We start from the raw sequence: 27,486 nt of genomic DNA, 5'->3' as shown, positions 1-27,486 counted from the left end.
CTGCCTTCAAACAGTTGCTATAGGGTATAGAGAAGATTGGCAAACGCAGACCTCTAGTCACAGATTGATTAGTAGGGCAAGAAAAGTGTGGGGAGATAGTATGTGCTGGCTAATGTTCCAATGAATAACATTTGAGGACCCTACTCAAAATAAAAGAGAGGCAAGTGTGGATTCTTGGTCCTGCAACACAGTTTCTGTCGACCATCTTTTGAATGAATAAGGTAGAATACCTGAAGAGCTAGAATGATGATACGTAAAAAATGTTTCTCAAGCCCATTTAAGAAGGAATCAAAAATATTTTTTATTATGTTTTCACCATACTATATTAGATGTTGCACTATTTTAAGGCCCTATTGCGGTGGGGAGGCTGTGGGGGATCCAGACCATCCCATTACAAGTTGGGCAGTCGGACTGCCCTGGGAGTGCCGCCTCCGCAAGGGAACCGCCATTCCCTGGCATTGGAGCAGCAGTCAGAGGCTGCAAAATGCTTGGCGGGACTGCAGTAGTCTCGCCAAGCATATTACGACTTTCATCTCCTCAAGGGTTTACATGGAGGTTCTTCCTCCATGTAAAGCCTGGAGGAGAGGAAACCTAGGGGACCCATAGGGGACCCTACTGGGCCCCCACCTGTGCCTCAACCGCATGTGGAAGCACACGCTATGCACTCCCTGTGTGTATGCACATAGGTTCCTGCATGGATTTTCCAGTCCATGGAGTGCAGGAATCGTGTAGTGTGGGCTCATTGTGCTGCCTTTTTCAAAGGTACCGCTGCCTTTCAAAGAGGCACTGCCATGAGACCGCCATGACACCACCTGCCAGACAACTGAAAAGTCGTAATCCTTTGGGCCGGCAGTGGTGTCCTTCGGTGGAGCAGTGGCATGGCGGTATGCACCGCCGCTTCGCCAAAAGTCGTAATTAGGCCCTTAATGTTTTGTAAGCAGCAGTCGCTAAACATTTAATTTCACAGCTGAAGGGTCTACATTGCTTTTGATATGCTTTGCCCAGAAGGGCAGTTTCTAGAAAAAAATGTTTAGTGCAAATGCCTTTGATCAATGCAATCAAGAAAAGAATCCTCTCTTCAATATAAAATTGTCCTGTTTCACAATATTACTGTGTTCATTGTTCAAGCTGAGAAACAGATTTTTTTCTTCTCTAATACTTTGCATTTTATGTAGGTTTCATCATTGATTCGATCGAATTGTTCACTCGTTGCCATTTTGCTGTGGGTTATGGATGATGTTTTTGTAGATGTTAAGGATTGCAATGACCCACTACACCCAAGATGCTACAGATATGTTGTAGACTCTCTGTTTTCTCGCTCCTTTGCTTGTGCCACGGCTACGTTGATGCACTGCAGCCACTCTTCGGCATTCTTCTCATCTTTTGCCTTGAAGATGTAGGACTTGCTGTCAGTGAAGATCTCAAAGGCTCGCGGAAGACTATTATCCCTCCGCTTCTTGACCAGCACTTTTACACTCTGCACTTTGCTCAGTTCAATAGGAGAATCATCAGTATCACCATTCTGAGGATAGATCAAAAAAGCACATTAGAGAGTCAAAATATTAATTATGACTAAAAGTAAAAGGAAATACCAGCTACTTTGGGGTGTTTTCAGAATACAATCTCACTGACTTTTTCCTGGTGATCAAACTACAGTTCCCGTCTAAAATAGGAAGGAGAGACCGATTAAGTATTATTAGATTTCTAGTTTTACTCATTCAACAGTATAAGTCACAGATTTAGATTTTCGTTGGCTTTTCAGGTAACAGGTTCACAATTATAAAATTCAAAATTAAAAAAATTAAAGGTTTTGCTAGCTTGCTTGATTTTGTAAGGTAACTTACATAAGGAGACATTTTCCCTAAATGGCAGGAACAACTCAAAAATATTGCTCTACTTCTTCCTCAATGAAAAGCATTCTTCATCGAGTGCAACTGACATTGAAAACCAAGAGATTTGAAACATATCAATAAATGCTTCAGTTGATAAAATGTTTCAGTTCAGAAAATAAACAGTTCTGTACTATGCATGATTTATTTAAACAGAATGTAAAGAATTGAAGAAAATTCAATATATTAATAGTGCAATTGGCGGAAATCATAAACCAATCCCACCTGTTAAATAAGACACATTAATATATTATGTGTTGCAAATAAATCTCTAATTAGTAAAACTGATAAAAGGCGAAGTCAGTTCCTACAAATGTGAACACGAAGCCTTTGCCTATGGCGGAAAGAGAACGGCTCATGTGAACTATAGAAGCAAAGGTGACATGTAGTGCAAAAGTTCTCAAACAAAATCAAAGGTGTAGGTACAGTAGACATCAATGAAACTTTGCCAGAAGTCCCCCTTTAAAAAATGTGGAAGAACACAAAACAATCAATGTCACTGAACAAACACCATGAGAAAACTGTCTTAAGTTTAATGGAAACACCCACATTCATACTTCAAGGGAGGACCTGTACTGGGAGTCAGCTGGAACCTGACTATTGCCTAACAAAGAACTTGAGCACATTCCTGACAGCCCCAAGCAATTTAGTAAATAAGAATACCAGTTTTGTTGATCTCCATACCAAGGCATTTGAAGGGTTCTGAATAAGTGCAGATTGGGATTGACCTCAAAACTTTAAAGTGACTAAATATAACAGAATAAATTCAAGGTTATAGCTGCTATGGGGATAGGCCAGAGTTCCTTGATGACATTGTTGCACAGAAGGGTATCCCTAGTCAGTTCATTAGCCGAATCTAAAATCAGAGTTCCTTGATGAAATTGGAGCTGAGAAGAGCACTCCTAATTAGTTCAATAGCAGAATCTAAAGCCACCTTATGGACTGACAATTCACCTATGGCCTTAAAAACTGTTAAACAGGTAAAAAAATGGAACAATCGGGTTTGAGAGCCCATCCCAGGTGAATCTTTTCCATTGATGCACAGGAAGAGCAAGTCCAACATATGTTCAGTTAATACAAGATTAAGAAATTCCACTTGTTACGTCGGAAAAGGGAAGGGCGTGTCAACGAACTGGAAGAAGAGCAGATGGATGAAGTCACACTCATCTGAGAGATCCATGCTTTATATGGACAAAATGGAAACAGTGAGCACATGTTGCAACAAAAAAATCTATCTGCTAATAATTTGCTTTTCACAAAAGGTTTTAACAACAAAAAGTCAAGTAAAAGCAGACTGAAAGAACAATGCTGACTATTCCATCACAAATTTGTTGGCAATCACGTACATATTATTGCCAGCCCATTATATCCTAAACACTTTTAATAAAGTGGATGGAATATCTCAATTAATCAGATATATAAAGCAGAGCGAATCACCCAATAGGGTATCCAGGTGTTTGCAGGCCTGTTTGAACAGCCAGGTCTTGAGGAATTCCAGCAGTGAGGTAATGGTCCAGAGGTGCGTGGGGAGGATGTTCAAGGTCTTTGCTGTGATGTGCAAGAAGGAGCATCCTCCACTTCTACTTCAGTAGATACGGGCTCTGGAGCATGTAATCCTCCTTTTTCACCTCAGCTCGAAGCCAAACCATTGGCGCTTTTCTTCTCCGGGTCACGACCTTTCCGGAGACCTGTCCACAAAAATTAGAAAAAATGTGAGCCACAGTGCTCAAATATACGCTCTGAAGGCCACTCTTGACTCGCACTTTGCGTTTCCATGGAGACGCACAGCGCAGAGCCAATGGACCGGATCAGCTGTTTCCTCGCCGATCAGCTGTTTTTCTTTCAACAAAGCTATTTTAAGCATCGTATTGGCCTTTATTATAATGCTCTGGTCTAACTTAACCAATAAGCTCTAAAGAAGACTTAGACCACGTATTGGCCTTAATTTAAAAAAAAAAAAAAGCATTTTGCTTAATTTTATCGATTTAAACTAGTGACATTTTCCCCCCCTAAAAAAAATACAGAAAAAAGGGGGAATTATAAGATCATCATGTCTCAAGGTGAGTCTTAACCAACTAATGAGGCACCACCCACTGAGACATCAATGATGAACCTCTTTGAAAGGCAATTGAAGACAACCTTAAAGGAAGCTGTAGACGCAGCACTCGCCAAAAGGAAAAGGAGTATTCATGGCGAAGACCAAGCTCTATCATCAGATGAAGAGCACAACACTGTTCCAAAGAAAGGCGGTAACGTCATTAAAAAGTGTAAACACATTGAGCCTAACGGTAGCCTACGCGCTTCTACAGATAACAGAGTTTTATCCGTTGGTAGCCTGTGCACCACAAAAGACCTAGGTGCCCCGGGGAGCACACAAAGAATGAGTGACCTGAATGGCGCAAAAAAGAATGGGTGCCCTTCGTGACACAATGAGATCAGGTGCACCTTACGGCACAATAGACCTCATCGAAGATGACAATGACTACCTGTCCCCAGATGATATAAATGATGAGGCCGATGAATACATCTTTGACCCCCAAGAAAAATTTGAGGATGACCTCGATGAGGACCTGGGGTAATCTACCAACTCTAATATTATTAAAGACCCATCTGGGTCTGAGATGTTTAACCCCTCTAAGATCACCCACCCTAGAGGTTCCGATTGGTGGCCCCTAGATCATGTGGCCAAATTCATTAAGGTTTGAATAGGAAAGCCCCTAATAAGGTCCGAGTGTCCAAGACCTTTTCTGGACAACAAAGCTGGTTTGACCCCCAACCTAGACCCCAAATTACTCAGTTTCCTATTTAAATATGGGAGAGACTCACGCAAGGGCCTGGAATGCTGCCTTAAGCAGTGCCAGGATAAGCTCCTTGACACACTTGGCCCACTTGCTAGAATCCTAGAAAAGGAAGGCGGAGCGTAGTCTTCTCAATGGTTGATGGAAGTTCAGTCGGTGGTTAATATAAGTGGGTCCTTGGTTGTGTAGAGCCTTAAGTGTTTGAGTCAGCAGCTTGAATTGGTATCTCTTTTGTATGGTGAGCCAGTGGGGTTTCCTGGGAAGGGGTGTGAAGTGGGTTCATTGGGGAAGGCTGAGGATGAGTGTGGCTGTGGTGTTCTATATGGTCTGAAGTCTCTGTAGAAGGCGTGCTGAGATTTCGACGTAGAGGGCATTGCCGTAGTCCAATTGGCTGATGATGAAGGCTGTATCACAGTGTGTTTCGTGTGTAGAGGTTGCAACTTTAAGATCTTACATAGCATGCACAGAGTAAGGAAGGAAGCGGAAGAGACAGCATCAATCTGGGATTTCAGGGGAGTTAGTTGATGATTCTGGGGATTCTGGCATGGTTGGAGGGAGTTAGTGCGGGTCCTAGGTCTAATGGTCACCAGGAGTTGTTTCATGTGATGCTCCTTTTACCAAATATCAGTACATCTGTCTTGTTTGTGTTCAGCTGCAGGCAGTTGTTTTTCATCTAGTTTTTGACGTTCGTCATGCATCTGTAGAAGTTGGTTCTGGAGGTGTTAGGGTCGTCAGTGAGTGAGAGAATGAGTTGGGTTTCGTCTACTTAGAAAATTATGTTTAGACCGTGGGATCTGATGATGTTGGCCATCGGGGTCATACATGCGTTGAAGAGAGTGGGGCTGAGGAATGAGCCTTTTGGGACACTGCTGGTGATCTCCTTGGGTTCATAGGAGAAAGGTGGGAGGTTGATCCTCGGGGTGATTCCGGTGAGGAACGAGGTGATGCATCTGAGTGCGTTCCCTTGGAGGTCAATGTGATGGAGTCTTTCGTTCAGTGTGTGTGTGGTGGGATATAGTGTTGAAGGCTGCCAAGAGGTAACATTTGTGATGGAGTACCCGTCATACAAATTCTAAATGAGTCAAAAGTGAACAGGCACCCATCCACCCCCAACATCGGGTCACAATGCATTACATCTGAAGAAGCTTACAACATTAAGCCTAAAGAGTACCTCAGAATGCTGAAATCAAGTGGGGCATGATATTGTTTACCAAGTACCAAGAGATGAAAACATTGCTACAAACCCCATAATCCATCAGGAAGTCTTGTCCAACAAACTGGCCTCCAAATATCAAATAGACCATCTTGCCCTGAGGATTAGTCGGAATGAATGGAATCCTCTTCAGGGAAAGGTATGGTCACTTGATGAACCCCCACCAATGAATGAACATGCATTTATACACACAGATCGCAAAGTCACAGTTTGAAAAGAAAAGTAAATCATAAATGCATATGGGGCACCTTTACAAAAATAAAAAAAATTATTTGAAGGGAAACACGTACAACATATCGGCATCTGTTCTAAAATGACTGATGAATCATGTTGAGCTGGGTCACTTTATACAAATTTCCCAACATTATTATCAAGGTCCCCTTAAGCATTTATAAGGTGTTATGATGTTCAAATCGTAATTCCGGGTCTTTACTGAAAACTCGGTAAGGTAGTTATTGCTACTTTGCTTAAATGATGCTTTATGGCAGAGATTGTAAGAATTGTGTAACACAGTGGTCGTGTCTGCAGTAGGAGTCTGTCAGGTCTCTGTGACCTGAGCGGTATGTCTGCTGTCTTAACTTAACAAAGGAATAGCTCTGCCTTGGAAACGGCAGGATGATGAAATTAAGTTAAAGGCAGGTGTAGGAGGAAGAGAAACACATTTTAAAAAAAGGATATGAGGCCAAGTTAACTTACATATGCAGATAATTTCTATTTAAAATGTAGACATTTAAAAAAAATGAAGAAGAAAATTAATGTTTGTCTACAATGTGTTATAATAACAATAACACTATTAATATTATTATTATTAATGATAATAGTTATTATTATTATGCTTATTATGTGTACTAGTAGTGGTAGTAGAACTAGTAGTAGAAGCAGTAGTAGTAATATTATTAGTATAACTAGTATAATTGTAAGAAAATGCCCTTTTTGCATTGCCACACCCCACTTTTTGCTGGATTTTTATTGCTGGTGTGTGTACCCTAAGCACCGGGGCGCGGTCTTCCAATGCCCAGTGTATGTCATCTGACCCCTAAAAACATATAGAATTGGCTAATCCCTGATTGGCATATTTAACTTATATATAAGTCCCTAGTTATGGCACTCTATGTACCCAGGGCTTGTAAATTACATTTAGTAGTGGATTGCAGAACTTTTTGTGCCACCACTAGATTGGCAATCCAAAATGTAGGCCTGCATGTGCTGCTTGATTGTGCAGCTTTGAAACTGCAAATTCGACCTGGAAAAATAAAGCTTTGACCCAACCTAGGCCTTCCTTTTTTAATACTTATAGGTCACCCTTAAGGCACGCCATGAATGACAACAGACAGTGTGCATGGTATTTAACAAGTAAGACATTTGTACTTATGTTTTATTTCCTCTCAGTCAAAAAAAAAAACACAGCAGAAAGGCTAGCCATCCCATAGAAAAGCATTTCGTTATATTACAACACCATACAATGCACACCTTAATTTTGGGAACAGCTAGACCCATGGTACGAGGACTCGAATTAATAGGAATTTAATATCCAATCTGATGATGAGGTCAGATTTTAAATTACTATCTTGAAAATGGCACTTGTAGAAAGTTGGCATTTTCCTACCTAATGCCTCAGTAGACCTTTCATAGATAATCCCCAATTCTCACTTGGCAGCCTGTTGGGAGATATGAATAGCAATCGGGAAAGGGATCAAAAGGTCCTTGATTGGCAGGAGGGGTGACCTCCTCATGATTGGATGGCCTGGGGGTGTGCGTACCAATTTTACAAGATTCAAAGGCAGAGGCTGCATCACAGGCAGATGCAACTTAAGTGGGCAGATTGCCCCTGGAAACTTTCTCCCATTAGTTAGGTAGACACCCCCACCCACAAACTAGTGTTAGGTATAAAGGTTGCACCCCTGCTTACTTTCTTCAGAACATTTCTGAACCTGTGAAAGACTGAAGACGCACTGCATCTGCTGTTAAACCTGTGGAGAGACACCAAGGGCTGGACCTGCTCCCCACTTGTACCCAGGATGGATCAGCGGACTCCAGTGGCCAGTTGTCTAGCCTCTTGTTTAGCTGCCGGAACAAAAGTTGCCAGAAGCCCAAATCGCTGCTGAGCCCAGCTGACCAGTGCCAACTGGATTTGCTCAGGACCCAGATATTGGCTTCCGGAAGATTGAGTTATAACCCGAAGTAGGGAAAAGGTTCCCATAAGCAACCCTACCCACTTTTACATTATTTTCTGGAGATTTGGCCAAGAAGGGTTGAGATGGACCCTTGGCTGATATTAGAATGTGCCCTGTCCCCCTTCACAATTGCAAGACTGGACACTTCAAAACGTTTTCTGAACTTCTACCCAAAAGAACCAGAGGCTTCCACTGGACCACCATCAAGCTGCCGACATTGAACTGCCAGGCAAACTCAACTTGCTGGTTTGCTATAACTTCCAAGTAGTTTCTGAGTCCAAAAATAGAGGACTTTACAAGGACCAACACAGAGCAGCACTCAGATGACAATAGCACCATACTCGGCCCATCTTTGGATTTCACCCATTTTCCTGCTTTCAATGTCAAGAGCCTTGAACTTCCTGCTAGAGCTGAGACGCCCACGAAGTCCTGCACACCAGCCAGCCATTTTTGAAGAGCCTTTCTTGGGATTGAGTCTGCACCTCCAACCACCGATGACATCATCCAAGGGGACTTTTCTCCAGAAAAACGTTTGTCACAAGGTGAACTTTCCACTGGGATGAACCTAGTCTCTGTATCCAACCAGTGCCCATTGCGGTTGGCCTTAAAGATTGACTTTGACCCAGTCTAGCACAAACAGATGCCTGCAGTTGGCGTCTTGTGCTTTTTGGCACTAGAAACATCTAAAAAATCATATCTCCATTTCCTGACATCAATTTTAATCATTTTGGTGTCTTTAAACTTACGATAGTTTTTTAATTTGGAGTGGGATCTTTACTGTAGTGTTCCTTCTATTTTTTGACTATTTTGGTACTGATAAACGCCTTACACATTTTTCATAAGTTAAGCCTGTCTGCTCTGTCCCTCAGCTATCAAGGGTTGAGCTCAAGTTTAAAATATTGAGACCTAACTGGACCTAATAAAAATAGTGCCATTATTGCTAGAAGAGCACTCCCAAACACTTCAGCTCATAATCCACTTTCCCACAATAATATATTGACCATTTATAAAGCAAGAACATGAACTCCAAAAGGAGACATTGCTACAGAATATCCTATTTAATCAGCAAGACAACCTGGCTGGGCTATTGAATTAGCTGGGGAATAGTGACATTTTCTGTGACTTTTTGAATTTAACCAGAGTGGGACAAATTAAAACGTTCATGGAGACTTTGTCCCACATTTAAGCACCTTAAACATGAAAGCCTCTACTACCTCATTCAGAGGGGTTAACTGATGAGATTTCATAGTTGGTTGTTGGTAAACCAGATAATGGAATTTCTTTATTAAAATGTAGAGTCAATTTTGTGAAAAATGTCATACAGTAACCAGATTGGTTTAAAGATGATGCTTTTCTGCATGGGAAGAAAGTAAAGCTGGCTCTGTAATCTAAGACAGAGTTGAGTTATTTTCAGGTTAAACACGCATATGATTATGGCATTTGGACATTTTTTAAGGCAGTGTATGCTTTTTAGGTCTCGCCCAGCTGTCGCGCAAGCGATGCTTTGCGAGATATTTAGTGGGGCTTCTGAAAGTGCTCCCAAAGTCTGCAGGTGGATTGGGTACAGTGCATGTGCGCCGGGCGCGCGCACCATTTGTCAGCCTGCGTGATCACTTTCGCGGCCGCTTTGATGTTCTCAGTGAGCCGCGCGGCCACTGAGAACATCAAAGCGGCCGCGAAAGTGATCACCATTTGCCATCCGAAATATTACGTGTTGCTTCCAACAATTGTTTTGTTAGGTCTTAGGCTCTGGGGCTCCACCTGATTGCAGATTGGATGATACTTGTTAATTAACGTGGCCGCGCTTTTTGAATGAGACACGTCTTTCGCCTTCCAATGCCTTGTTTTATTTGCTTTAGCCCACAATGTGAATTCCCTGCCTGAGATTTTTTGACATTCTGTGTCCTAATTCTCCACATAACGCATTTTTGCAAGTTTTGTTTTCCCGGCCAAATTCTTTGACTGGCCTCTGGAGACCTATTTCGAGATTGCTTTAGCACACAATGTGAATTCCCTGCCTGAGATTTTTTGACATTCTGTGTCCTGATTCTCCACATAACGCATGTTTGCACGTTTTGTGTTCCCGGCCAAATTCTTTGACTGGCCTCTGGAGACCGATTTCGAGAAAAGCTACATGTTGTGAGCCTTCTTGCCACCTCACAAACGTTGACAAACATGGAGTTCCTCGTTGCAGATTAAGCCCTCGGCCACAGCTAGGATGGCAGTGTGGCCATGTGAGAGATGCTGAAGATGGTGGACAGGGTCACTGGCCTAGAAGCATGGTAGCCACGGCTTGTTGGTGGCTCGTCTATGGTTTCCCTCGTCCATGTATCCCAAAAATCCTCTAAGTCTAAAAGAGAAAACGGCCTTAGAGCTCGCTTAGCCGAATGATGTAGAAATAGTGAAACTTCATGCTCCCACCCCAAACTCCCTACCCGGTTTGCCTCTGGGCAGAACTGTTTCTGGGTATACGAAAAGGGAGCTGTGCAGCTTGTGGCAATGGAGTGAAAGTTACACATCTTTCCCCATACCATTTGGGACAACAGACTGTTAAACAATTATAATTGAACACAAATTTTTATATTGTGACCCATTCTGTGCATCTGTTCTAAAACAGTTCTATCTCAATACAATTCAAAACTTTTGGCAACCATATACAATCGTATTTATTTTCATTTAGTTGTGGTTTTGTGTAACTTAGAGTGTTCTGCATAATAAGCACCTTCTCACATACCGTAGGATTTTGATAATTGCTCGCGAAAGTCGGATCCTTTCGAGAAAAGACATTGATTATGATTGGCGAACGCCTCCTACGTCTGCTGTTCTAACAGATGTCCTTTGTGCTTACTCATAGTCAGGGCTTTAAGTGTGCAGGGCCCTGCCGGGGCGCAGCACTAGCAGGTCTAAACCGCAGCTGCTGAGACGTTCCCTATTAGTCTCTCCTTTTTTCCGTCCCCATCAAGGAGAAAAACAAATCTTGACTCTGCAGCAGTTCCACCGTTCACTGCCTTTGATCTAAATTCAAAGAGACTCATTATAGCTCTTCCACAATCTCACCGTGTCAGAACTGAAGCATTTTTAATATTCTATACAACAAAGCCATAGTTCTTTTTTTTTTTCCTTATGCAACTAACCATCATTGACATTGCCAGTAGTCCTGGCTTGTTGTAGGTGTGATTTGTTGTTTAATAAATCTGGATGCAGTGACAGAAGCAGCAAAATGCCAGTCGGAGGGCACTCTATGCTAAGCACAGACTTTTAGATTTAGTGTTTTTAAATCAATCCCCTAATTACACGCCCCTTTGAGAGACCCCCGAGTTTTTTCATCCCACTTAAAGCCCTGCCCATAGTAGAATGCTAGGGCAGTAAACCCCAGCGAGATAACAAGAATATTCTGCTCTCTAAGCACAACCTGGGGGTTTAAATCGTGGGACGTGGTCTCTTTAAATCTCTGCAAAGATTTTACCAAATAACAGAATACGCCATCCGACTTTCCATTAATCAAAATGTTTATTGACGCCTGTTGTCGACGTTTTTTTACATTTTTTATTGAATCCTTTTATCGATGTCTATTTCAGTTTCCAAAGTAAACTTGACACCGCTTCTGGGAAGAGGATATGAGCATACAGTAGTATATTTTAATTACCAGTACTATGATTAAAATAAATGTATTATGGACAACAGCGAAGGGGATACTGTAAAATGCTTGCAAAATACAGGTCTAGAGAGATTTAGACATCAATATAAGAAGGTTGACATCTTGGCCTCTGAATTACTGTATTTATGGATATTCACTCGGTACATGACCTGCTGGTGCCGCTCTCATCTGGGTCATTTACTGGTTAACTGCAAGCACAGCAAGTAAGGACCCTTTTCTTTTAATAAATCGCCCCCTCCCCTCCCTTCAGCCAGTGAGTGAATTAGCAGCGAACATTGGCATTACAAATTAAACATTTTGTTCATGCCTCCTATCGTGTTCAACCCTCCGTTTTTGTTTTTCTAATATTCATTTAATTAAACCAACTGAATTTCTTTGAAGTTAAAAAAACAAGCATTTGCATAGCCAGTAGGTCTCGCATTTGGGACCTTATAAGTGTTTATCCATGCAAAAGTTGGTGTTGTTGCACCAAGTATATTCTGCTGCATAACTAAATACTTACACGGTCCAAAAAGCGAGACCTATTGGCTATGCCAGTGCTTGTTTAAGGAAGGTCAAGGCAGGTAAAGTTGTTGGACCTAATCTACTGCTGGATACATATTTATGAGAAAGAATAAATCTGGGCATCAGTGGTAACAGGTTTTGATAGAGAGTCCGTAATTGTTTATGGCAAGATTCGTTAAATGCAGAAATGTGTTTATCTAGCCTAAGTTCGATGCCAAGTAGCACAGATGCCAACACTTTCAAACTGTGAAGTAGGAAACTTCAAAACAATTAGGGAAATGTATTTTTCTCATTGGCTTATATTGAAGCAGAGGCAATTTTCCTTGAGAGACACCTAAAATAAAAACATTTTTGACTGAAAAAATTGGGAGTCCCCTGCCTGAATCGGGACTATTGGCACGAATGCAGTAGCATGCCTTGATTTCTGATGGTAGCCACAGGATTGGGTAATTTTTCCATTGAGAGGTGCCATAGGGTCGTGTTTCAGTGACTGATTTTGTTTTGTACTTTTAAACTTTTAGATTAGAATGATATATTTTAAAGTAATTGTGAGTGATCCAAGTAATAATGGCTTCCAAAGTTGGAGCTAAACCAGTGATTGGTTTTCTTGCATCAGCCTTAAGATTTATAATCAGTACTGTGTTATCAACGTGGAAATATGTGATCACATTGAATTGGTGCACTGGTGAGGTCAAAAGTTGCAGATGAAGATTGAACAATAGTAGGGACAGAGTTGTCTCTTGAGAAATTTTCCTGTAGAGCAGAGGAAAAGGAACCCAGTTGCACTTATTGTGTTCTATTAGTGATGAAAGACGGTATCCCAAAAAGAAATGTGCTTCTATGGCCAAACAGTATGTCTAGTCCTGATCTGCTGCTGTTCCAAAGGTCATCTATGACCAAGGTCATAAATGTCTCGCTTCTGTCACCTGCTTTAAAGCACACCTGAGTATTATCTAACCGATTTCAACAAATGTTTGGAGCTGGGTTGTGCAAACTTTCTAAACACTTTCTAAAATAAGAGAGAAAAGATATGGGGCAGTAATTGTCTGCTGCATCAGAATTAAGAATTTTCTTTTCAATATAGGATACACAATTGAGAATTTGTAATCGAGAGGAACTTGTCTGTCTCCTAGGCAAACATCAAGGGGAAAAGGATAAGGTTTATTGGAGGCTATGCTTTTCTCACATTCAACAAGAGAAGCAGATGAAAGGATTGTTAAAGAAAAGTTCAAGGAAGGCAGGAGATGATTGGGAAGGGGAATGTCTATGTTACAGTAGAATTATTCAGGGACTCTAAGGTTTTGAATAGTTCTTACAAAGCGTTATTTGCTGGGTTTCCCTTTCCCCCCTAAAGGCCATAGCATTCCCTATTGTTGAACAGACTGGAGTGCGAAAAGTAAATCTTAACCATCCGAAACCCAATATTTTCCCTAATGTTGCACAGATTGGAGTAGGAATAGTAAATATTACTCCTCCAAAATACAACTGCCCATTGCGCTTTTTGGAGTGGGATTAATAAATGTAACACCTCTGAAGTCCTACTCTTTCTCTACTGTTGCATAAACTGTTGCATGAACTGGAGTAGTATCTATTATTCCCAGACTCCGATATTTTTCCTATTATTTATTAAATATATGTATTATTAATATGTGTCCATCATCTTAATATTATATTATTTGTTTATATTTATATTTGTTTTTGAATGTTTCTAATATTTATAAATGTATTTTTATGTTATTTTACAATTTTTCTTTGATTGATCAATTATTTGATGTTTTCGATTTAAATTGTTAATATTTTTTATTGCATGTAAATATATAGGCCATCGTCAGAGAGCACGGACTCAGCATAGTATCCTATGCCAACGACACCCAGCTCATCCTCTTCCCTCACCAAGGACCTCATCACCACCCCACTCATCTTCCAGGAAGGAATGCAAGACGTTGCATCCTGGATGAGCAGCATCTGCCTGAAGCTCAACTCATAAAAGACAGAGGTCCTCGTCCTCAGACCTTCCCCCTTTGCATGGGACAACTACTGGTGGCCCACCACCCTCAGCAGCACCCCCACCCCCACGGACCACACCCTGTACCTCACCATCATACTTGACTACTCCCTCTCCATGTACCGACAGGTCAACACCGTCACCTCCACCTGCTTCAACACCCTCCGCATCCTCCTAAAAACCTTCAAATAGATCCCCCCTCGACCAAGGAAGAACATCACCCACAAACTCATAACCAGCAGACTGGACTAAGGAAACGCCTGCTATGCCGGGATCAACTAGTCCCTACTCCGCAAACTTCAGACCATGCAGAACACAGCAGCCTGACTCATGCTCGGCATCCCTTGACATGAACACATCACCCAGCACCGGCGCAACCTCCACCGGCTCCTGTCGAGAAAAGAGTAACCTTCAAGATACTCACCCATGCCTACAAATACCTCCACAACACCGGACCCCAATATCTCAATGACAGAATCTCCTTCCACTTACCCAAGAGGAACCTCCGATCTGCCATCTTCGCTAACCCCCTGCGCATCCACAGAGCAAGAACAGGTGGAAGAACATTCTCCTACATGGCGACCAAGACTTGGAACGAGCTGCTGATAAGCATCAGGCGCGCCCCCACCCTGCACATCTTCAGGACAACCCTCAAGACCTGACTCTTCGACTGACCGTAGCTGCACTCCCCCCTTCCCCAGCACCTTGAGACCATCACAGGTGAGTAGCACCCTTACAATCTCCCTGATTGACATATATATGATATCTATATAAGTGTGTGTGTGTATATAGTGCTTTTTATAATCAGAAACTTACGGAATTAAACAAAAACATTTATATAATGTAAATTCTATATTTTATTGTACATATATCTATCTACATATCTATATATCTATATCTATATATATATTTTAATAGATAGGACCAAGTTTCAATGGGGAAAGCATTTTTTGTTTTGTAATTAGCTTTGCTGCCATTTATCAAATTTCCACCAAATTTTCTAAACCAGTTTACCCTGGCTTTAGCTGTTTTCTGGAAGGTTTTGGGGAGATTCGTGAAATAAAAAGGGGAGATCCCAAAGCACAACTTTTCCTCCATGCAAATTCCCGTAGGGATTTTAGACAAGGCTACAGCCCGAACCGCTGAACGGAATTACGCCATATTTAGAAGAAAGCTAGATCTTGGCCCATAAACAGTGCTTTTTGTAATTTGTTGTAAATCTGTTCAGTAGTTTTGGAGTTAATAAAGTAAAAAGATTTATGTATATCTAGAGATGCTGATCGGTGCCATTATATAATTAGGAAATAGCATTAAACACTGTAGAAATTCACTGATAAAAACCAAAGATAACAGGGACATTTTAGGTAGGAAATATAAATCAACAAAATTACAGACGTTATAGTCAGATTTTATACACAAATCCCCATTGGAATTCTGGAGTTATAATTATAGTTATCTCAAATAACTATAACTTGTGCCCTAAGGTAATTGTAACTCATGCCCTCACCAATCAAACACTCACACCTAGTCAACAGATCTGGGTTTAATCGATCATCGTTCTTTAGCCCACTCTGTCACCCCAGTTCAGACATGGCCATATGCAAATCAGTCCCTTATCTCCTATCTCACACAGCATGTACTCCTGCCATCCAATTCAAAGGATTGTGTTAGTGATCAGGGCCCCATCGTAGGGGGTGCTCTCATAACAATCGCCTCACCCGTCATCCTTCCCACCCACACTGCAAAGGTGATTCTCCAGTGCAGTAGGAGAAGTTCCCCCTTTCAGAAGGTCAGTCATCGTAGTCAGTCGGATTCTTGAGCAGGTCCACCATCGCCACCCAGGCCCTGGCCGCCTCAAGCAATTTATCATTGTTGGTTCTCCGAGCCATTTGTAATAGGAAGATCCCCTCACAATCCGCTTACTTTATAAATTCCCGTACCCATCTTGCTGCATTAGGCATAGTGACCGCTTTCCAATGGCTAGTAATCTCTCTTTTAGATAGGACTAACCCTAAGTCTACGAATTTACTGGTGAGTTTATTACGGGCAGTGTGGGGAAACCAGTGTAGCAGACAAACACCTGGAGTCAGCTGTATATCCCTATCCGATACCTCTTGTATTTTGGCCATGACCTCCCCCCAAAACCCGTGTAACAGCGGACATTCCCAGAGCATGTGGAGAAATGCGGCATTTACCAGGTTGCACCGCGGACAGGCTGTGCGGGATCCAAAAAACTCATAAATTTTGAGAGGAGTGAGGTACGGTCGGTGAAACACGTAAAATTTGATTAGTTGAAGTCTCGCGTTCCGGGAGCATTTCCATGCCCTTTCCATCAACATCTCCCACGGCTTTTCCTCTAAGGGTGTCCCTAGATCCGCTTCCTATTTAATGCGCAGAGCCTCTAAAAGAGTTCTAAGTGACCTGTCGGTGATTCGGCGCTATATAAATCAAATTTAACAATAACAAGAACAGTAACAACAAAAGAGTTCTGGCCGCAGTGGGGCCCCCGATTAAGCCGCAGGATCAATGACTTCAGAGGACGGCCGCGGAGGAGATCCGAGGTCAGCTGCTATTCACATCGGCGCTCAAGCCACGCCCCTCCTAAATACCCCTCATATTACCTCACACATGACAGCCTCAAATTTGCAGGGAAATTATTGAAGAGAAATCTGTGCAAGGTGGTGGCCCATGAAATACTACTGAGAAGTAGGCACATACCGCAGTCCAGGATTCACTTCCCGTAACAGGGACCCGGTTACTTCGGGAGCATACTCGCTCCATTGAACCTCCAAAATATATTTTTCGCATACCCTGCGAGACCACAGGTCTTTTTCCCCTCATCTTAACGGCCCTCCAGGACGTTTGCATTCTCGTTCAAACGTCCATTTGATTTGTATGCGTTTCACAACATCTCCTTTCACTCATATTCGAGTGCTGGAATTGACAGTGAATTCATATGTGCGTTCCGCATTGCAATCCAGATATATTACCTGGTCAAGAGCCGAGCCGGGTCGGAATTATCACCGGTAAAGCGACCTGTCAGAGGGCCCATATTTTCTGTAAGCCCTGAGGAGTCGCAGAATTCACTTTCCATAGCGACGAAACACGTGTCGGCTGGCCACTAAGAACATTACAACGAACATTTACTTTAAAGACTTTGCTTTGTTTCTCTAGCAGCTGTTATCGCAACTGTTTCTTGGTGTCCACATGGACACACATTGAGCTATACTATTATCTTGAGTGCAGTAGGCATTTTGTTTTTGTGGCCCAAGTTATAGTTACCTTAGGGTATGAGTTATAGTTGTTTGAGATAACTGTAACTGCTGAATTTCTATGGTCTTGTGTGTGTAAAATATGAACCTAGGTGTAACGCCCCAGTAACTTTTGCTTTTTTCAGTGTATATATATATATATATATATATATATATTTCTTTCCCTCGTTTCCCCAGATTTGAGACCGCACTCCAGAGCAGGTAGGTAACAGCCTTTATTTGAAAACAGCATTTGGCTTCTCTCCCCCGTATCTTGTCCCTGGCCTGACGCGTTTCAAAGCATTAGCGCTTCTCTTCAGAGGCCGTGCATCCAGATAGTTAATTACGGCTAGCCACACCCCCAATCCATGCATTTATATGCTTCAGAGGCTTCCGGTGTGCCTAAATGTCTGTATTGCATTTTGGGAAATGTAGTCTTTTTCAGCCAATTTAAACCCTCCAGTGGGTCTGTCTGTAGCACGCAATATGGGACCAATGTTAGCCCTCCAGTGGGCTCCAGGGAGAGACTCCAAATGCCAAAATTAAATTCACCCGCTCCGCCCTTGCAGAAGTGACGATACACCCCGCGGGTTCAAAGCAACGTTCTGATGTGGTGCGTCGTCTCCGCGGCCTGGAAGCGCCGTGCATATGTCATTCCCTCGTTTCCCCAGATTTGAGACCGCACTCCAGAGCAGGTAGGTAACAGCCTTTATTTGAAAACAGCATTTGGCTTCTCTCCCCCGTATCTTGTCCCTGGCCTGACGCGTTTCAAAGCATTAGCGCTTCTCTTCAGAGGCCGTGCATCCAGATAGTTAATTACGGCTAGCCACACCCCCAATCCATGCATTTATATGCTTCAGAGGCTTCCGGTGTGCCTAAATGTCTGTATTGCATTTTGGGAAATGTAGTCTTTTTCAGCCAATTTAAACCCTCCAGTGGGTCTGTCTGTAGCACGCAATATGGGACCAATGTTAGCCCTCCAGTGTGCTCCAGGGAGAGACTCCAAATGCCAAAATTAAATTCACCCGCTCCGCCCTTGCAGAAGTGACGATACACCCCGCGGGTTCAAAGCAACGTTCTGATGTGGTGCGTCGTCTCCGCGGCCTGGAAGCGCCGCGCATATGTCATTCCCTCGTTTCCCCAGATTTGAGACCGCACTCCAGAGCAGGTAGGTAACAGCCTTTATTTGAAAACAGCATTTGGCTTCTCTCCCCCGTATCTTGTCCCTGGCCTGACGCGTTTCAAAGCATTAGCGCTTCTCTTCAGAGGCCGTGCATCCAGATAGTTAATTACGGCTAGCCACACCCCCAATCCATGCATTTATATGCTTCAGAGGCTTCCGGTGTGCCTAAATGTCTGTATTGCATTTTGGGAAATGTAGTCTTTTTCAGCCAATTTAAACCCTCCAGTGGGTCTGTCTGTAGCACGCAATATGGGACCAATGTTAGCCCTCCAGTGGGCTCCAGGGAGAGACTCCAAATGCCAAAATTAAATTCACCCGCTCCGCCCTTGCAGAAGTGACGATACACCCCGCGGGTTCAAAGCAACGTTCTGATGTGGTGCGTCGTCTCCGCGGCCTGGAAGTGCCACGCATATGTCATTCCCTCGTTTCCCCAGATTTGAGACCGCACTCCAGAGCAGGTAGGTAACAGCCTTTATTTGAAAACAGCATTTGGCTTCTCTCCCCCGTATCTTGTCCCTGGCCTGACGCGTTTCAAAGCATTAGCGCTTCTCTTCAGAGGCCGTGCATCCAGATAGTTAATTACGGCTAGCCACACCCCCAATCCATGCATTTATATGCTTCAGAGGCTTCCGGTGTGCCTAAATGTCTGTATTGCATTTTGGGAAATGTAGTCTTTTTCAGCCAATTTAAACCCTCCAGTGGGTCTGTCTGTAGCACGCAATATGGGACCAATGTTAGCCCTCCAGTGGGCTCCAGGGAGAGACTCCAAATGCCAAAATTAAATTCACCCGCTCCGCCCTTGCAGAAGTGACGATACACCCCGCGGGTTCAAAGCAACGTTCTGATGTGGTGCGTCGTCTCCGCGGCCTGGAAGCGCCGCGCATATGTCATTCCCTCGTTTCCCCAGATTTGAGACCGCACTCCAGAGCAGGTAGGTAACAGCCTTTATTTGAAAACAGCATTTGGCTTCTCTCCCCCGTATCTTGTCCCTGGCCTGACGCGTTTCAAAGCATTAGCGCTTCTCTTCAGAGGCCGTGCATCCAGATAGTTAATTACGGCTAGCCACACCCCCAATCCATGCATTTATATGCTTCAGAGGCTTCCGGTGTGCCTAAATGTCTGTATTGCATTTTGGGAAATGTAGTCTTTTTCAGCCAATTTAAACCCTCCAGTGGGTCTGTCTGTAGCACGCAATATGGGACCAATGTTAGCCCTCCAGTGGGCTCCAGGGAGAGACTCCAAATGCCAAAATTAAATTCACCCGCTCCGCCCTTGCAGAAGTGACGATACACCCCGCGGGTTCAAAGCAACGTTCTGATGTGGTGCGTCGTCTCCGCGGCTGAAAAAGACTACATTTCCCAAAATGCAATACAGACATTTAGGCACACCGGAACCTCTGAAGCATATAAATGCATGGATTGGGGGTGTGGCTAGCCGTAATTAACTATCTGGATGCACGGCCTCTGAAGAGAAGCGCTAATGCTTTGAAACGCGTCAGGCCAGGGACAAGATACGGGGGAGAGAAGCCAAATGCTGTTTTCAAATAAAGGCTGTTACCTACCTGCTCTGGAGTGCGGTCTCAAATCTGGGGAAACGAGGGAATGACATATGCGCGGCGCTTCCAGGCCGCGGAGACGACGCACCACATCAGAACGTTGCTTTGAACCCGCGGGGTGTATCGTCACTTCTGCAAGGGCGGAGCGGGTGAATTTAATTTTGGCATTTGGAGTCTCTCCCTGGAGCCCACTGGAGGGCTAACATTGGTCCCATATTGCGTGCTACAGACAGACCCACTGGAGGGTTTAAATTGGCTGAAAAAGACTACATTTCCCAAAATGCAATACAGACATTTAGGCACACCGGAAGCCTCTGAAGCATATAAATGCATGGATTGGGGGTGTGGCTAGCCGTAATTAACTATCTGGATGCACGGCCTCTGAAGAGAAGCGCTAATGCTTTGAAACGCGTCAGGCCAGGGACAAGATACGGGGGAGAGAAGCCAAATGCTGTTTTCAAATAAAGGCTGTTACCTACCTGCTCTGGAGTGCGGTCTCAAATCTGGGGAAACGAGGGAATGACATATGCGCGGCGCTTCCAGGCCGCGAAGACGACGCACCACATCAGAACGTTGCTTTGAACCCGCGGGGTGTATCGTCACTTCTGCAAGGGCGGAGCGGGTGAATTTAATTTTGGCATTTGGAGTCTCTCCCTGGAGCCCACTGGAGGGCTAACATTGGTCCCATATTGCGTGCTACAGACAGACCCACTGGAGGGTTTAAATTGGCTGAAAAAGACTACATCTCCCAAAATGCAATACAGACATTTAGGCACACCGGAAGCCTCTGAAGCATATAAATGCATGGATTGGGGGTGTGGCTAGCCGTAATTAACTATCTGGATGCACGGCCTCTGAAGAGAAGCGCTAATGCTTTGAAACGCGTCAGGCCAGGGACAAGATACAGGGGAGAGAAGCCAAATGCTGTTTTCAAATAAAGGCTGTTACGTACCTTCTCTGGAGTGCGGTCTCAAATCTGGGGAAACGAGGGAATGACATATGCACGGCGCTTCCAGGCCGCGGAGACGACGCACCACATCAGAACGTTGCTTTGAACCCGCGGGGTGTATCGTCACTTCTGCAAGGGCGGAGCGGGTGAATTTAATTTTGGCATTTGGAGTCTCTCCCTGGAGCCCACTGGAGGGCTAACATTGGTCCCATATTGCGTGCTACAGACAGACCCACTGGAGGGTTTAAATTGGCTGAAAAAGACTACATTTCCCAAAATGCAATACAGACATTTAGGCACACCGGAAGCCTCTGAAGCATATAAATGCATGGATTGGGGGTGTGGCTAGCCGTAATTAACTATCTGGATGCATGGCCTCTGAAGAGAAGCGCTAATGCTTTGAAACGCGTCAGGCCAGGGACAAGATACGGGGGAGAGAAGCCAAATGCTGTTTTCAAATAAAGGCTGTTACCTACCTGCTCTGGAGTGCGGTCTCAAATCTGGGGAAACGAGGGAAGGACATATGCGCGGCGCTTCCAAGCCGCGGAGACGACGCACCACATCAGAACGTTGCTTTGAACCCGCGGGGTGTATCGTCACTTCTGCAAGGGCGGAGCGGGTGAATTTAATTTTGGCATTTGGAGTCTCTCCCTGGAGCCCACTGGAGGGCTAACATTGGTCCCATATTGCGTGCTACGGACAGACCCACTGGAGGGTTTAAATTGGCTGAAAAAGACTACATTTCCCAAAATGCAATACAGACATTTAGGCACACCGGAAGCCTCTGAAGCATATAAATGCATGGATTGGGGGTGTGGCTAGCCGTAATTAACTATCTGGATGCACGGCCTCTGAAGAGAAGCGCTAATGCTTTGAAACGCGTCAGGCCAGGGACAAGATACGGGGGAGAGAAGCCAAATGCTGTTTTCAAATAAAGGCTGTTACCTACCTGCTCTGGAGTGCGGTCTCAAATCTGGGGAAACGAGGGAATGACATATGCGCGGCGCTTCCAGGCCGCGGAGACGACGCACCACATCAGAACGTTGCTTTGAACCCGCGGGGTGTATCGTCACTTCTGCAAGGGCGGAGCGGGTGAATTTAATTTTGGCATTTGGAGTCTCTCCCTGGAGCCCACTGGAGGGCTAACATTGGTCCCATATTGCGTGCTACAGACAGACCCACTGGAGGGTTTAAATTGGCTGAAAAAGACTACATTTCCCAAAATGCAATACAGACATTTAGGCACACCGGAAGCCTCTGAAGCATATAAATGCATGGATTGGGGGTGTGGCTAGCCGTAATTAACTATCTGGATGCACGGCCTCTGAAGAGAAGCGCTAATGCTTTGAAACGCGTCAGGCCAGGGACAAGATACGGGGGAGAGAAGCCAAATGCTGTTTTCAAATAAAGGCTGTTACCTACCTGCTCTGGAGTGCGGTCTCAAATCTGGGGAAACGAGGGAATGACATATGCGCGGCGCTTCCAGGCCGCGGAGACGACGCACCACATCAGAACGTTGCTTTGAACCCGCGGGGTGTATCGTCACTTCTGCAAGGGCGGAGCGGGTGAATTTAATTTTGGCATTTGGAGTCTCTCCCTGGAGCCCACTGGAGGGCTAACATTGGTCCCATATTGCGTGCTACAGACAGACCCACTGGAGGGTTTAAATTGGCTGAAAAAGACTACATTTCCCAAAATGCAATACAGACATTTAGGCACACCGGAAGCCTCTGAAGCATATAAATGCATGGATTGGGGGTGTGGCTAGCCGTAATTAACTATCTGGATGCACGGCCTCTGAAGAGAAGCGCTAATGCTTTGAAACGCGTCAGGCCAGGGACAAGATACGGGGGAGAGAAGCCAAATGCTGTTTTCAAATAAAGGCTGTTACCTACCTGCTCTGGAGTGCGGTCTCAAATCTGGGGAAACGAGGGAATGACATATGCGCGGCGCTTCCAGGCCGCGGAGACGACGCACCACATCAGAACGTTGCTTTGAACCCGCGGGGTGTATCGTCACTTCTGCAAGGGCGGAGCGGGTGAATTTAATTTTGGCATTTGGAGTCTCTCCCTGGAGCCCACTGGAGGGCTAACATTGGTCCCATATTGCGTGCTACAGACAGACCCACTGGAGGGTTTAAATTGGCTGAAAAAGACTACATTTCCCAAAATGCAATACAGACATTTAGGCACACCGGAAGCCTCTGAAGCATATAAATGCATGGATTGGGGGTGTGGCTAGCCGTAATTAACTATCTGGATGCACGGCCTCTGAAGAGAAGCGCTAATGCTTTGAAACGCATCAGGCCAGGGACAAGATACGGGGGAGAGAAGCCAAATGCTGTTTTCAAATAAAGGCTGTTACCTACCTGCTCTGGAGTGCGGTCTCAAATCTGGGGAAACGAGGGAATGACATATGCGCGGCGCTTCCAGGCCGCGGAGACGACGCACCACATCAGAACGTTGCTTTGAACCCGCGGGGTGTATCGTCACTTCTGCAAGGGCGGAGCGGGTGAATTTAATTTTGGCATTTGGAGTCTCTCCCTGGAGCCCACTGGAGGGCTAACATTGGTCCCATATTGCGTGCTACAGACAGACCCACTGGAGGGTTTAAATTGGCTGAAAAAGACTACACTTCCCAAAATGCAATACAGACATTTAGGCACACCGGAAGCCTCTGAAGCATATAAATGCATGGATTGGGGGTGTGGCTAGCCGTAATTAACTATCTGGATGCACGGCCTCTGAAGAGAAGCGCTAATGCTTTGAAACGCGTCAGGCCAGGGACAAGATACGGGGGAGAGAAGCCAAATGCTGTTTTCAAATAAAGGCTGTTACCTACCTGCTCTGGAGTGCGGTCTCAAATCTGGGGAAACGAGGGAATGACATATGCGCGGCGCTTCCAGGCCGCGGAGACGACGCACCACATCAGAACGTTGCTTTGAACCCGCGGGGTGTATCGTCACTTCTGCAAGGGCGGAGCGGGTGAATTTAATTTTGGCATTTGGAGTCTCTCCCTGGAGCCCACTGGAGGGCTAACATTGGTCCCATATTGCGTGCTACAGACAGACCCACTGGAGGGTTTAAATTGGCTGAAAAAGACTACATTTCCCAAAATGCAATACAGACATTTAGGCACACCGGAAGCCTCTGAAGCATATAAATGCATGGATTGGGGGTGTGGCTAGCCGTAATTAACTATCTGGATGCACGGCCTCTGAAGAGAAGCGCTAATGCTTTGAAACGCGTCAGGCCAGGGACAAGATACGGGGGAGAGAAGCCAAATGCTGTTTTCAAATAAAGGCTGTTACCTACCTGCTCTGGAGTGCGGTCTCAAATCTGGGGAAACGAGGGAATGACATATGCGCGGCGCTTCCAGGCCGCGGAGACGACGCACCACATCAGAACGTTGCTTTGAACCCGCGGGGTGTATCGTCACTTCTGCAAGGGCGGAGCGGGTGAATTTAATTTTGGCATTTGGAGTCTCTCCCTGGAGCCCACTGGAGGGCTAACATTGGTCCCATATTGCGTGCTACAGACAGACCCACTGGAGGGTTTAAATTGGCTGAAAAAGACTACATTTCCCAAAATGCAATACAGACATTTAGGCACACCGGAAGCCTCTGAAGCATATAAATGCATGGATTGGGGGTGTGGCTAGCCGTAATTAACTATCTGGATGCACGGCCTCTGAAGAGAAGCGCTAATGCTTTGAAACGCGTCAGGCCAGGGACAAGATACGGGGGAGAGAAGCCAAATGCTGTTTTCAAATAAAGGCTGTTACCTACCTGCTCTGGAGTGCGGTCTCAAATCTGGGGAAACGAGGGAATGACATATGCGCGGCGCTTCCAGGCCGCGGAGACGACGCACCACATCAGAACGTTGCTTTGAACCCGCGGGGTGTATCGTCACTTCTGCAAGGGCGGAGCGGGTGAATTTAATTTTGGCATTTGTAGTCTCTCCCTGGAGCCCACTGGAGGGCTAACATTGGTCCCATATTGCGTGCTACAGACAGACCCACTGGAGGGTTTAAATTGGCTGAAAAAGACTACATTTCCCAAAATGCAATACAGACATTTAGGCACACCGGAAGCCTCTGAAGCATATAAATGCATGGATTGGGGGTGTGGCTAGCCGTAATTAACTATCTGGATGCACGGCCTCTGAAGAGAAGCGCTAATGCTTTGAAACGCATCAGGCCAGGGACAAGATACGGGGGAGAGAAGCCAAATGCTGTTTTCAAATAAAGGCTGTTACCTACCTGCTCTGGAGTGCGGTCTCAAATCTGGGGAAACGAGGGAATGACATATGCGCGGCGCTTCCAGGCCGCGGAGACGACGCACCACATCAGAACGTTGCTTTGAACCCGCGGGGTGTATCGTCACTTCTGCAAGGGCGGAGCGGGTGAATTTAATTTTGGCATTTGGAGTCTCTCCCTGGAGCCCACTGGAGGGCTAACATTGGTCCCATATTGCGTGCTACAGACAGACCCACTGGAGGGTTTAAATTGGCTGAAAAAGACTACACTTCCCAAAATGCAATACAGACATTTAGGCACACCGGAAGCCTCTGAAGCATATAAATGCATGGATTGGGGGTGTGGCTAGCCGTAATTAACTATCTGGATGCATGGCCTCTGAAGAGAAGCGCTAATGCTTTGAAACGCGTCAGGCCAGGGACAAGATACGGGGGAGAGAAGCCAAATGCTGTTTTCAAATAAAGGCTGTTACCTACCTGCTCTGGAGTGCGGTCTCAAATCTGGGGAAACGAGGGAATGACATATGCGCGGCGCTTCCAGGCCGCGGAGACGACGCACCACATCAGAACGTTGCTTTGAACCCGCGGGGTGTATCGTCACTTCTGCAAGGGCGGAGCGGGTGAATTTAATTTTGGCATTTGGAGTCTCTCCCTGGAGCCCACTGGAGGGCTAACATTGGTCCCATATTGCGTGCTACAGACAGACCCACTGGAGGGTTTAAATTGGCTGAAAAAGACTACATTTCCCAAAATGCAATACAGACATTTAGGCACACCGGAAGCCTCTGAAGCATATAAATGCATGGATTGGGGGTGTGGCTAGCCGTAATTAACTATCTGGATGCACGGCCTCTGAAGAGAAGCGCTAATGCTTTGAAACGCGTCAGGCCAGGGACAAGATACGGGGGAGAGAAGCCAAATGCTGTTTTCAAATAAAGGCTGTTACCTACCTGCTCTGGAGTGCGGTCTCAAATCTGGGGAAACGAGGGAATGACATATGCGCGGCGCTTCCAGGCCGCGGAGACGACGCACCACATCAGAACGTTGCTTTGAACCCGCGGGGTGTATCGTCACTTCTGCAAGGGCGGAGCGGGTGAATTTAATTTTGGCATTTGGAGTCTCTCCCTGGAGCCCACTGGAGGGCTAACATTGGTCCCATATTGCATGCTACAGACAGACCCACTGGAGGGTTTAAATTGGCTGAAAAAGACTACATTTCCCAAAATGCAATACAGACATTTAGGCACACCGGAAGCCTCTGAAGCATATAAATGCATGGATTGGGGGTGTGGCTAGCCGTAATTAACTATCTGGATGCACGGCCTCTGAAGAGAAGCGCTAATGCTTTGAAACGCGTCAGGCCAGGGACAAGATACGGGGGAGAGAAGCCAAATGCTGTTTTCAAATAAAGGCTGTTACCTACCTGCTCTGGAGTGCGGTCTCAAATCTGGGGAAACGAGGGAATGACATATGCGCGGCGCTTCCAGGCCGCGGAGACGACGCACCACATCAGAACGTTGCTTTGAACCCGCGGGGTGTATCGTCACTTCTGCAAGGGCGGAGCGGGTGAATTTAATTTTGGCATTTGGAGTCTCTCCCTGGAGCCCACTGGAGGGCTAACATTGGTCCCATATTGCGTGCTACAGACAGACCCACTGGAGGGTTTAAATTGGCTGAAAAAGACTACATTTCCCAAAATGCAATACAGACATTTAGGCACACCGGAAGCCTCTGAAGCATATAAATGCATGGATTGGGGGTGTGGCTAGCCGTAATTAACTATCTGGATGCACGGCCTCTGAAGAGAAGCGCTAATGCTTTGAAACGCGTCAGGCCAGGGACAAGATACGGGGGAGAGAAGCCAAATGCTGTTTTCAAATAAAGGCTGTTACCTACCTGCTCTGGAGTGCGGTCTCAAATCTGGGGAAACGAGGGAATGACATATGCGCGGCGCTTCCAGGCCGCGGAGACGACGCACCACATCAGAACGTTGCTTTGAACCCGCGGGGTGTATCGTCACTTCTGCAAGGGCGGAGCGGGTGAATTTAATT

At 45.2% G+C, this 27,486-nt stretch overlaps 1 protein-coding gene across 1 annotated transcript in view; it reads right to left on the bottom strand.

Moving 5' to 3' along the window:
- Positions 1-307: 307 nt before the first annotated feature.
- The window catches only part of VEPH1 (ventricular zone expressed PH domain containing 1), a 1,476,213-nt gene continuing 1,449,034 nt past the window's right edge, over positions 308-27,486 (bottom strand). Inside the window, 1 exon segment of the mRNA XM_078667132.1 lies at positions 308-1,522. Within this exon segment, the coding sequence (XP_078523258.1) occupies positions 1,286-1,522 (237 nt within the window). The 3' untranslated portion in view covers positions 308-1,285.

The sequence above is a fragment of the Lissotriton helveticus genome, chromosome 11 (genome assembly GCF_964261635.1).
Source record: "Lissotriton helveticus chromosome 11, aLisHel1.1, whole genome shotgun sequence".
Lineage (NCBI taxonomy): Eukaryota > Metazoa > Chordata > Amphibia > Caudata > Salamandridae > Lissotriton > Lissotriton helveticus.
This window is presented reverse-complemented; position numbering and strand designations above follow the sequence as displayed.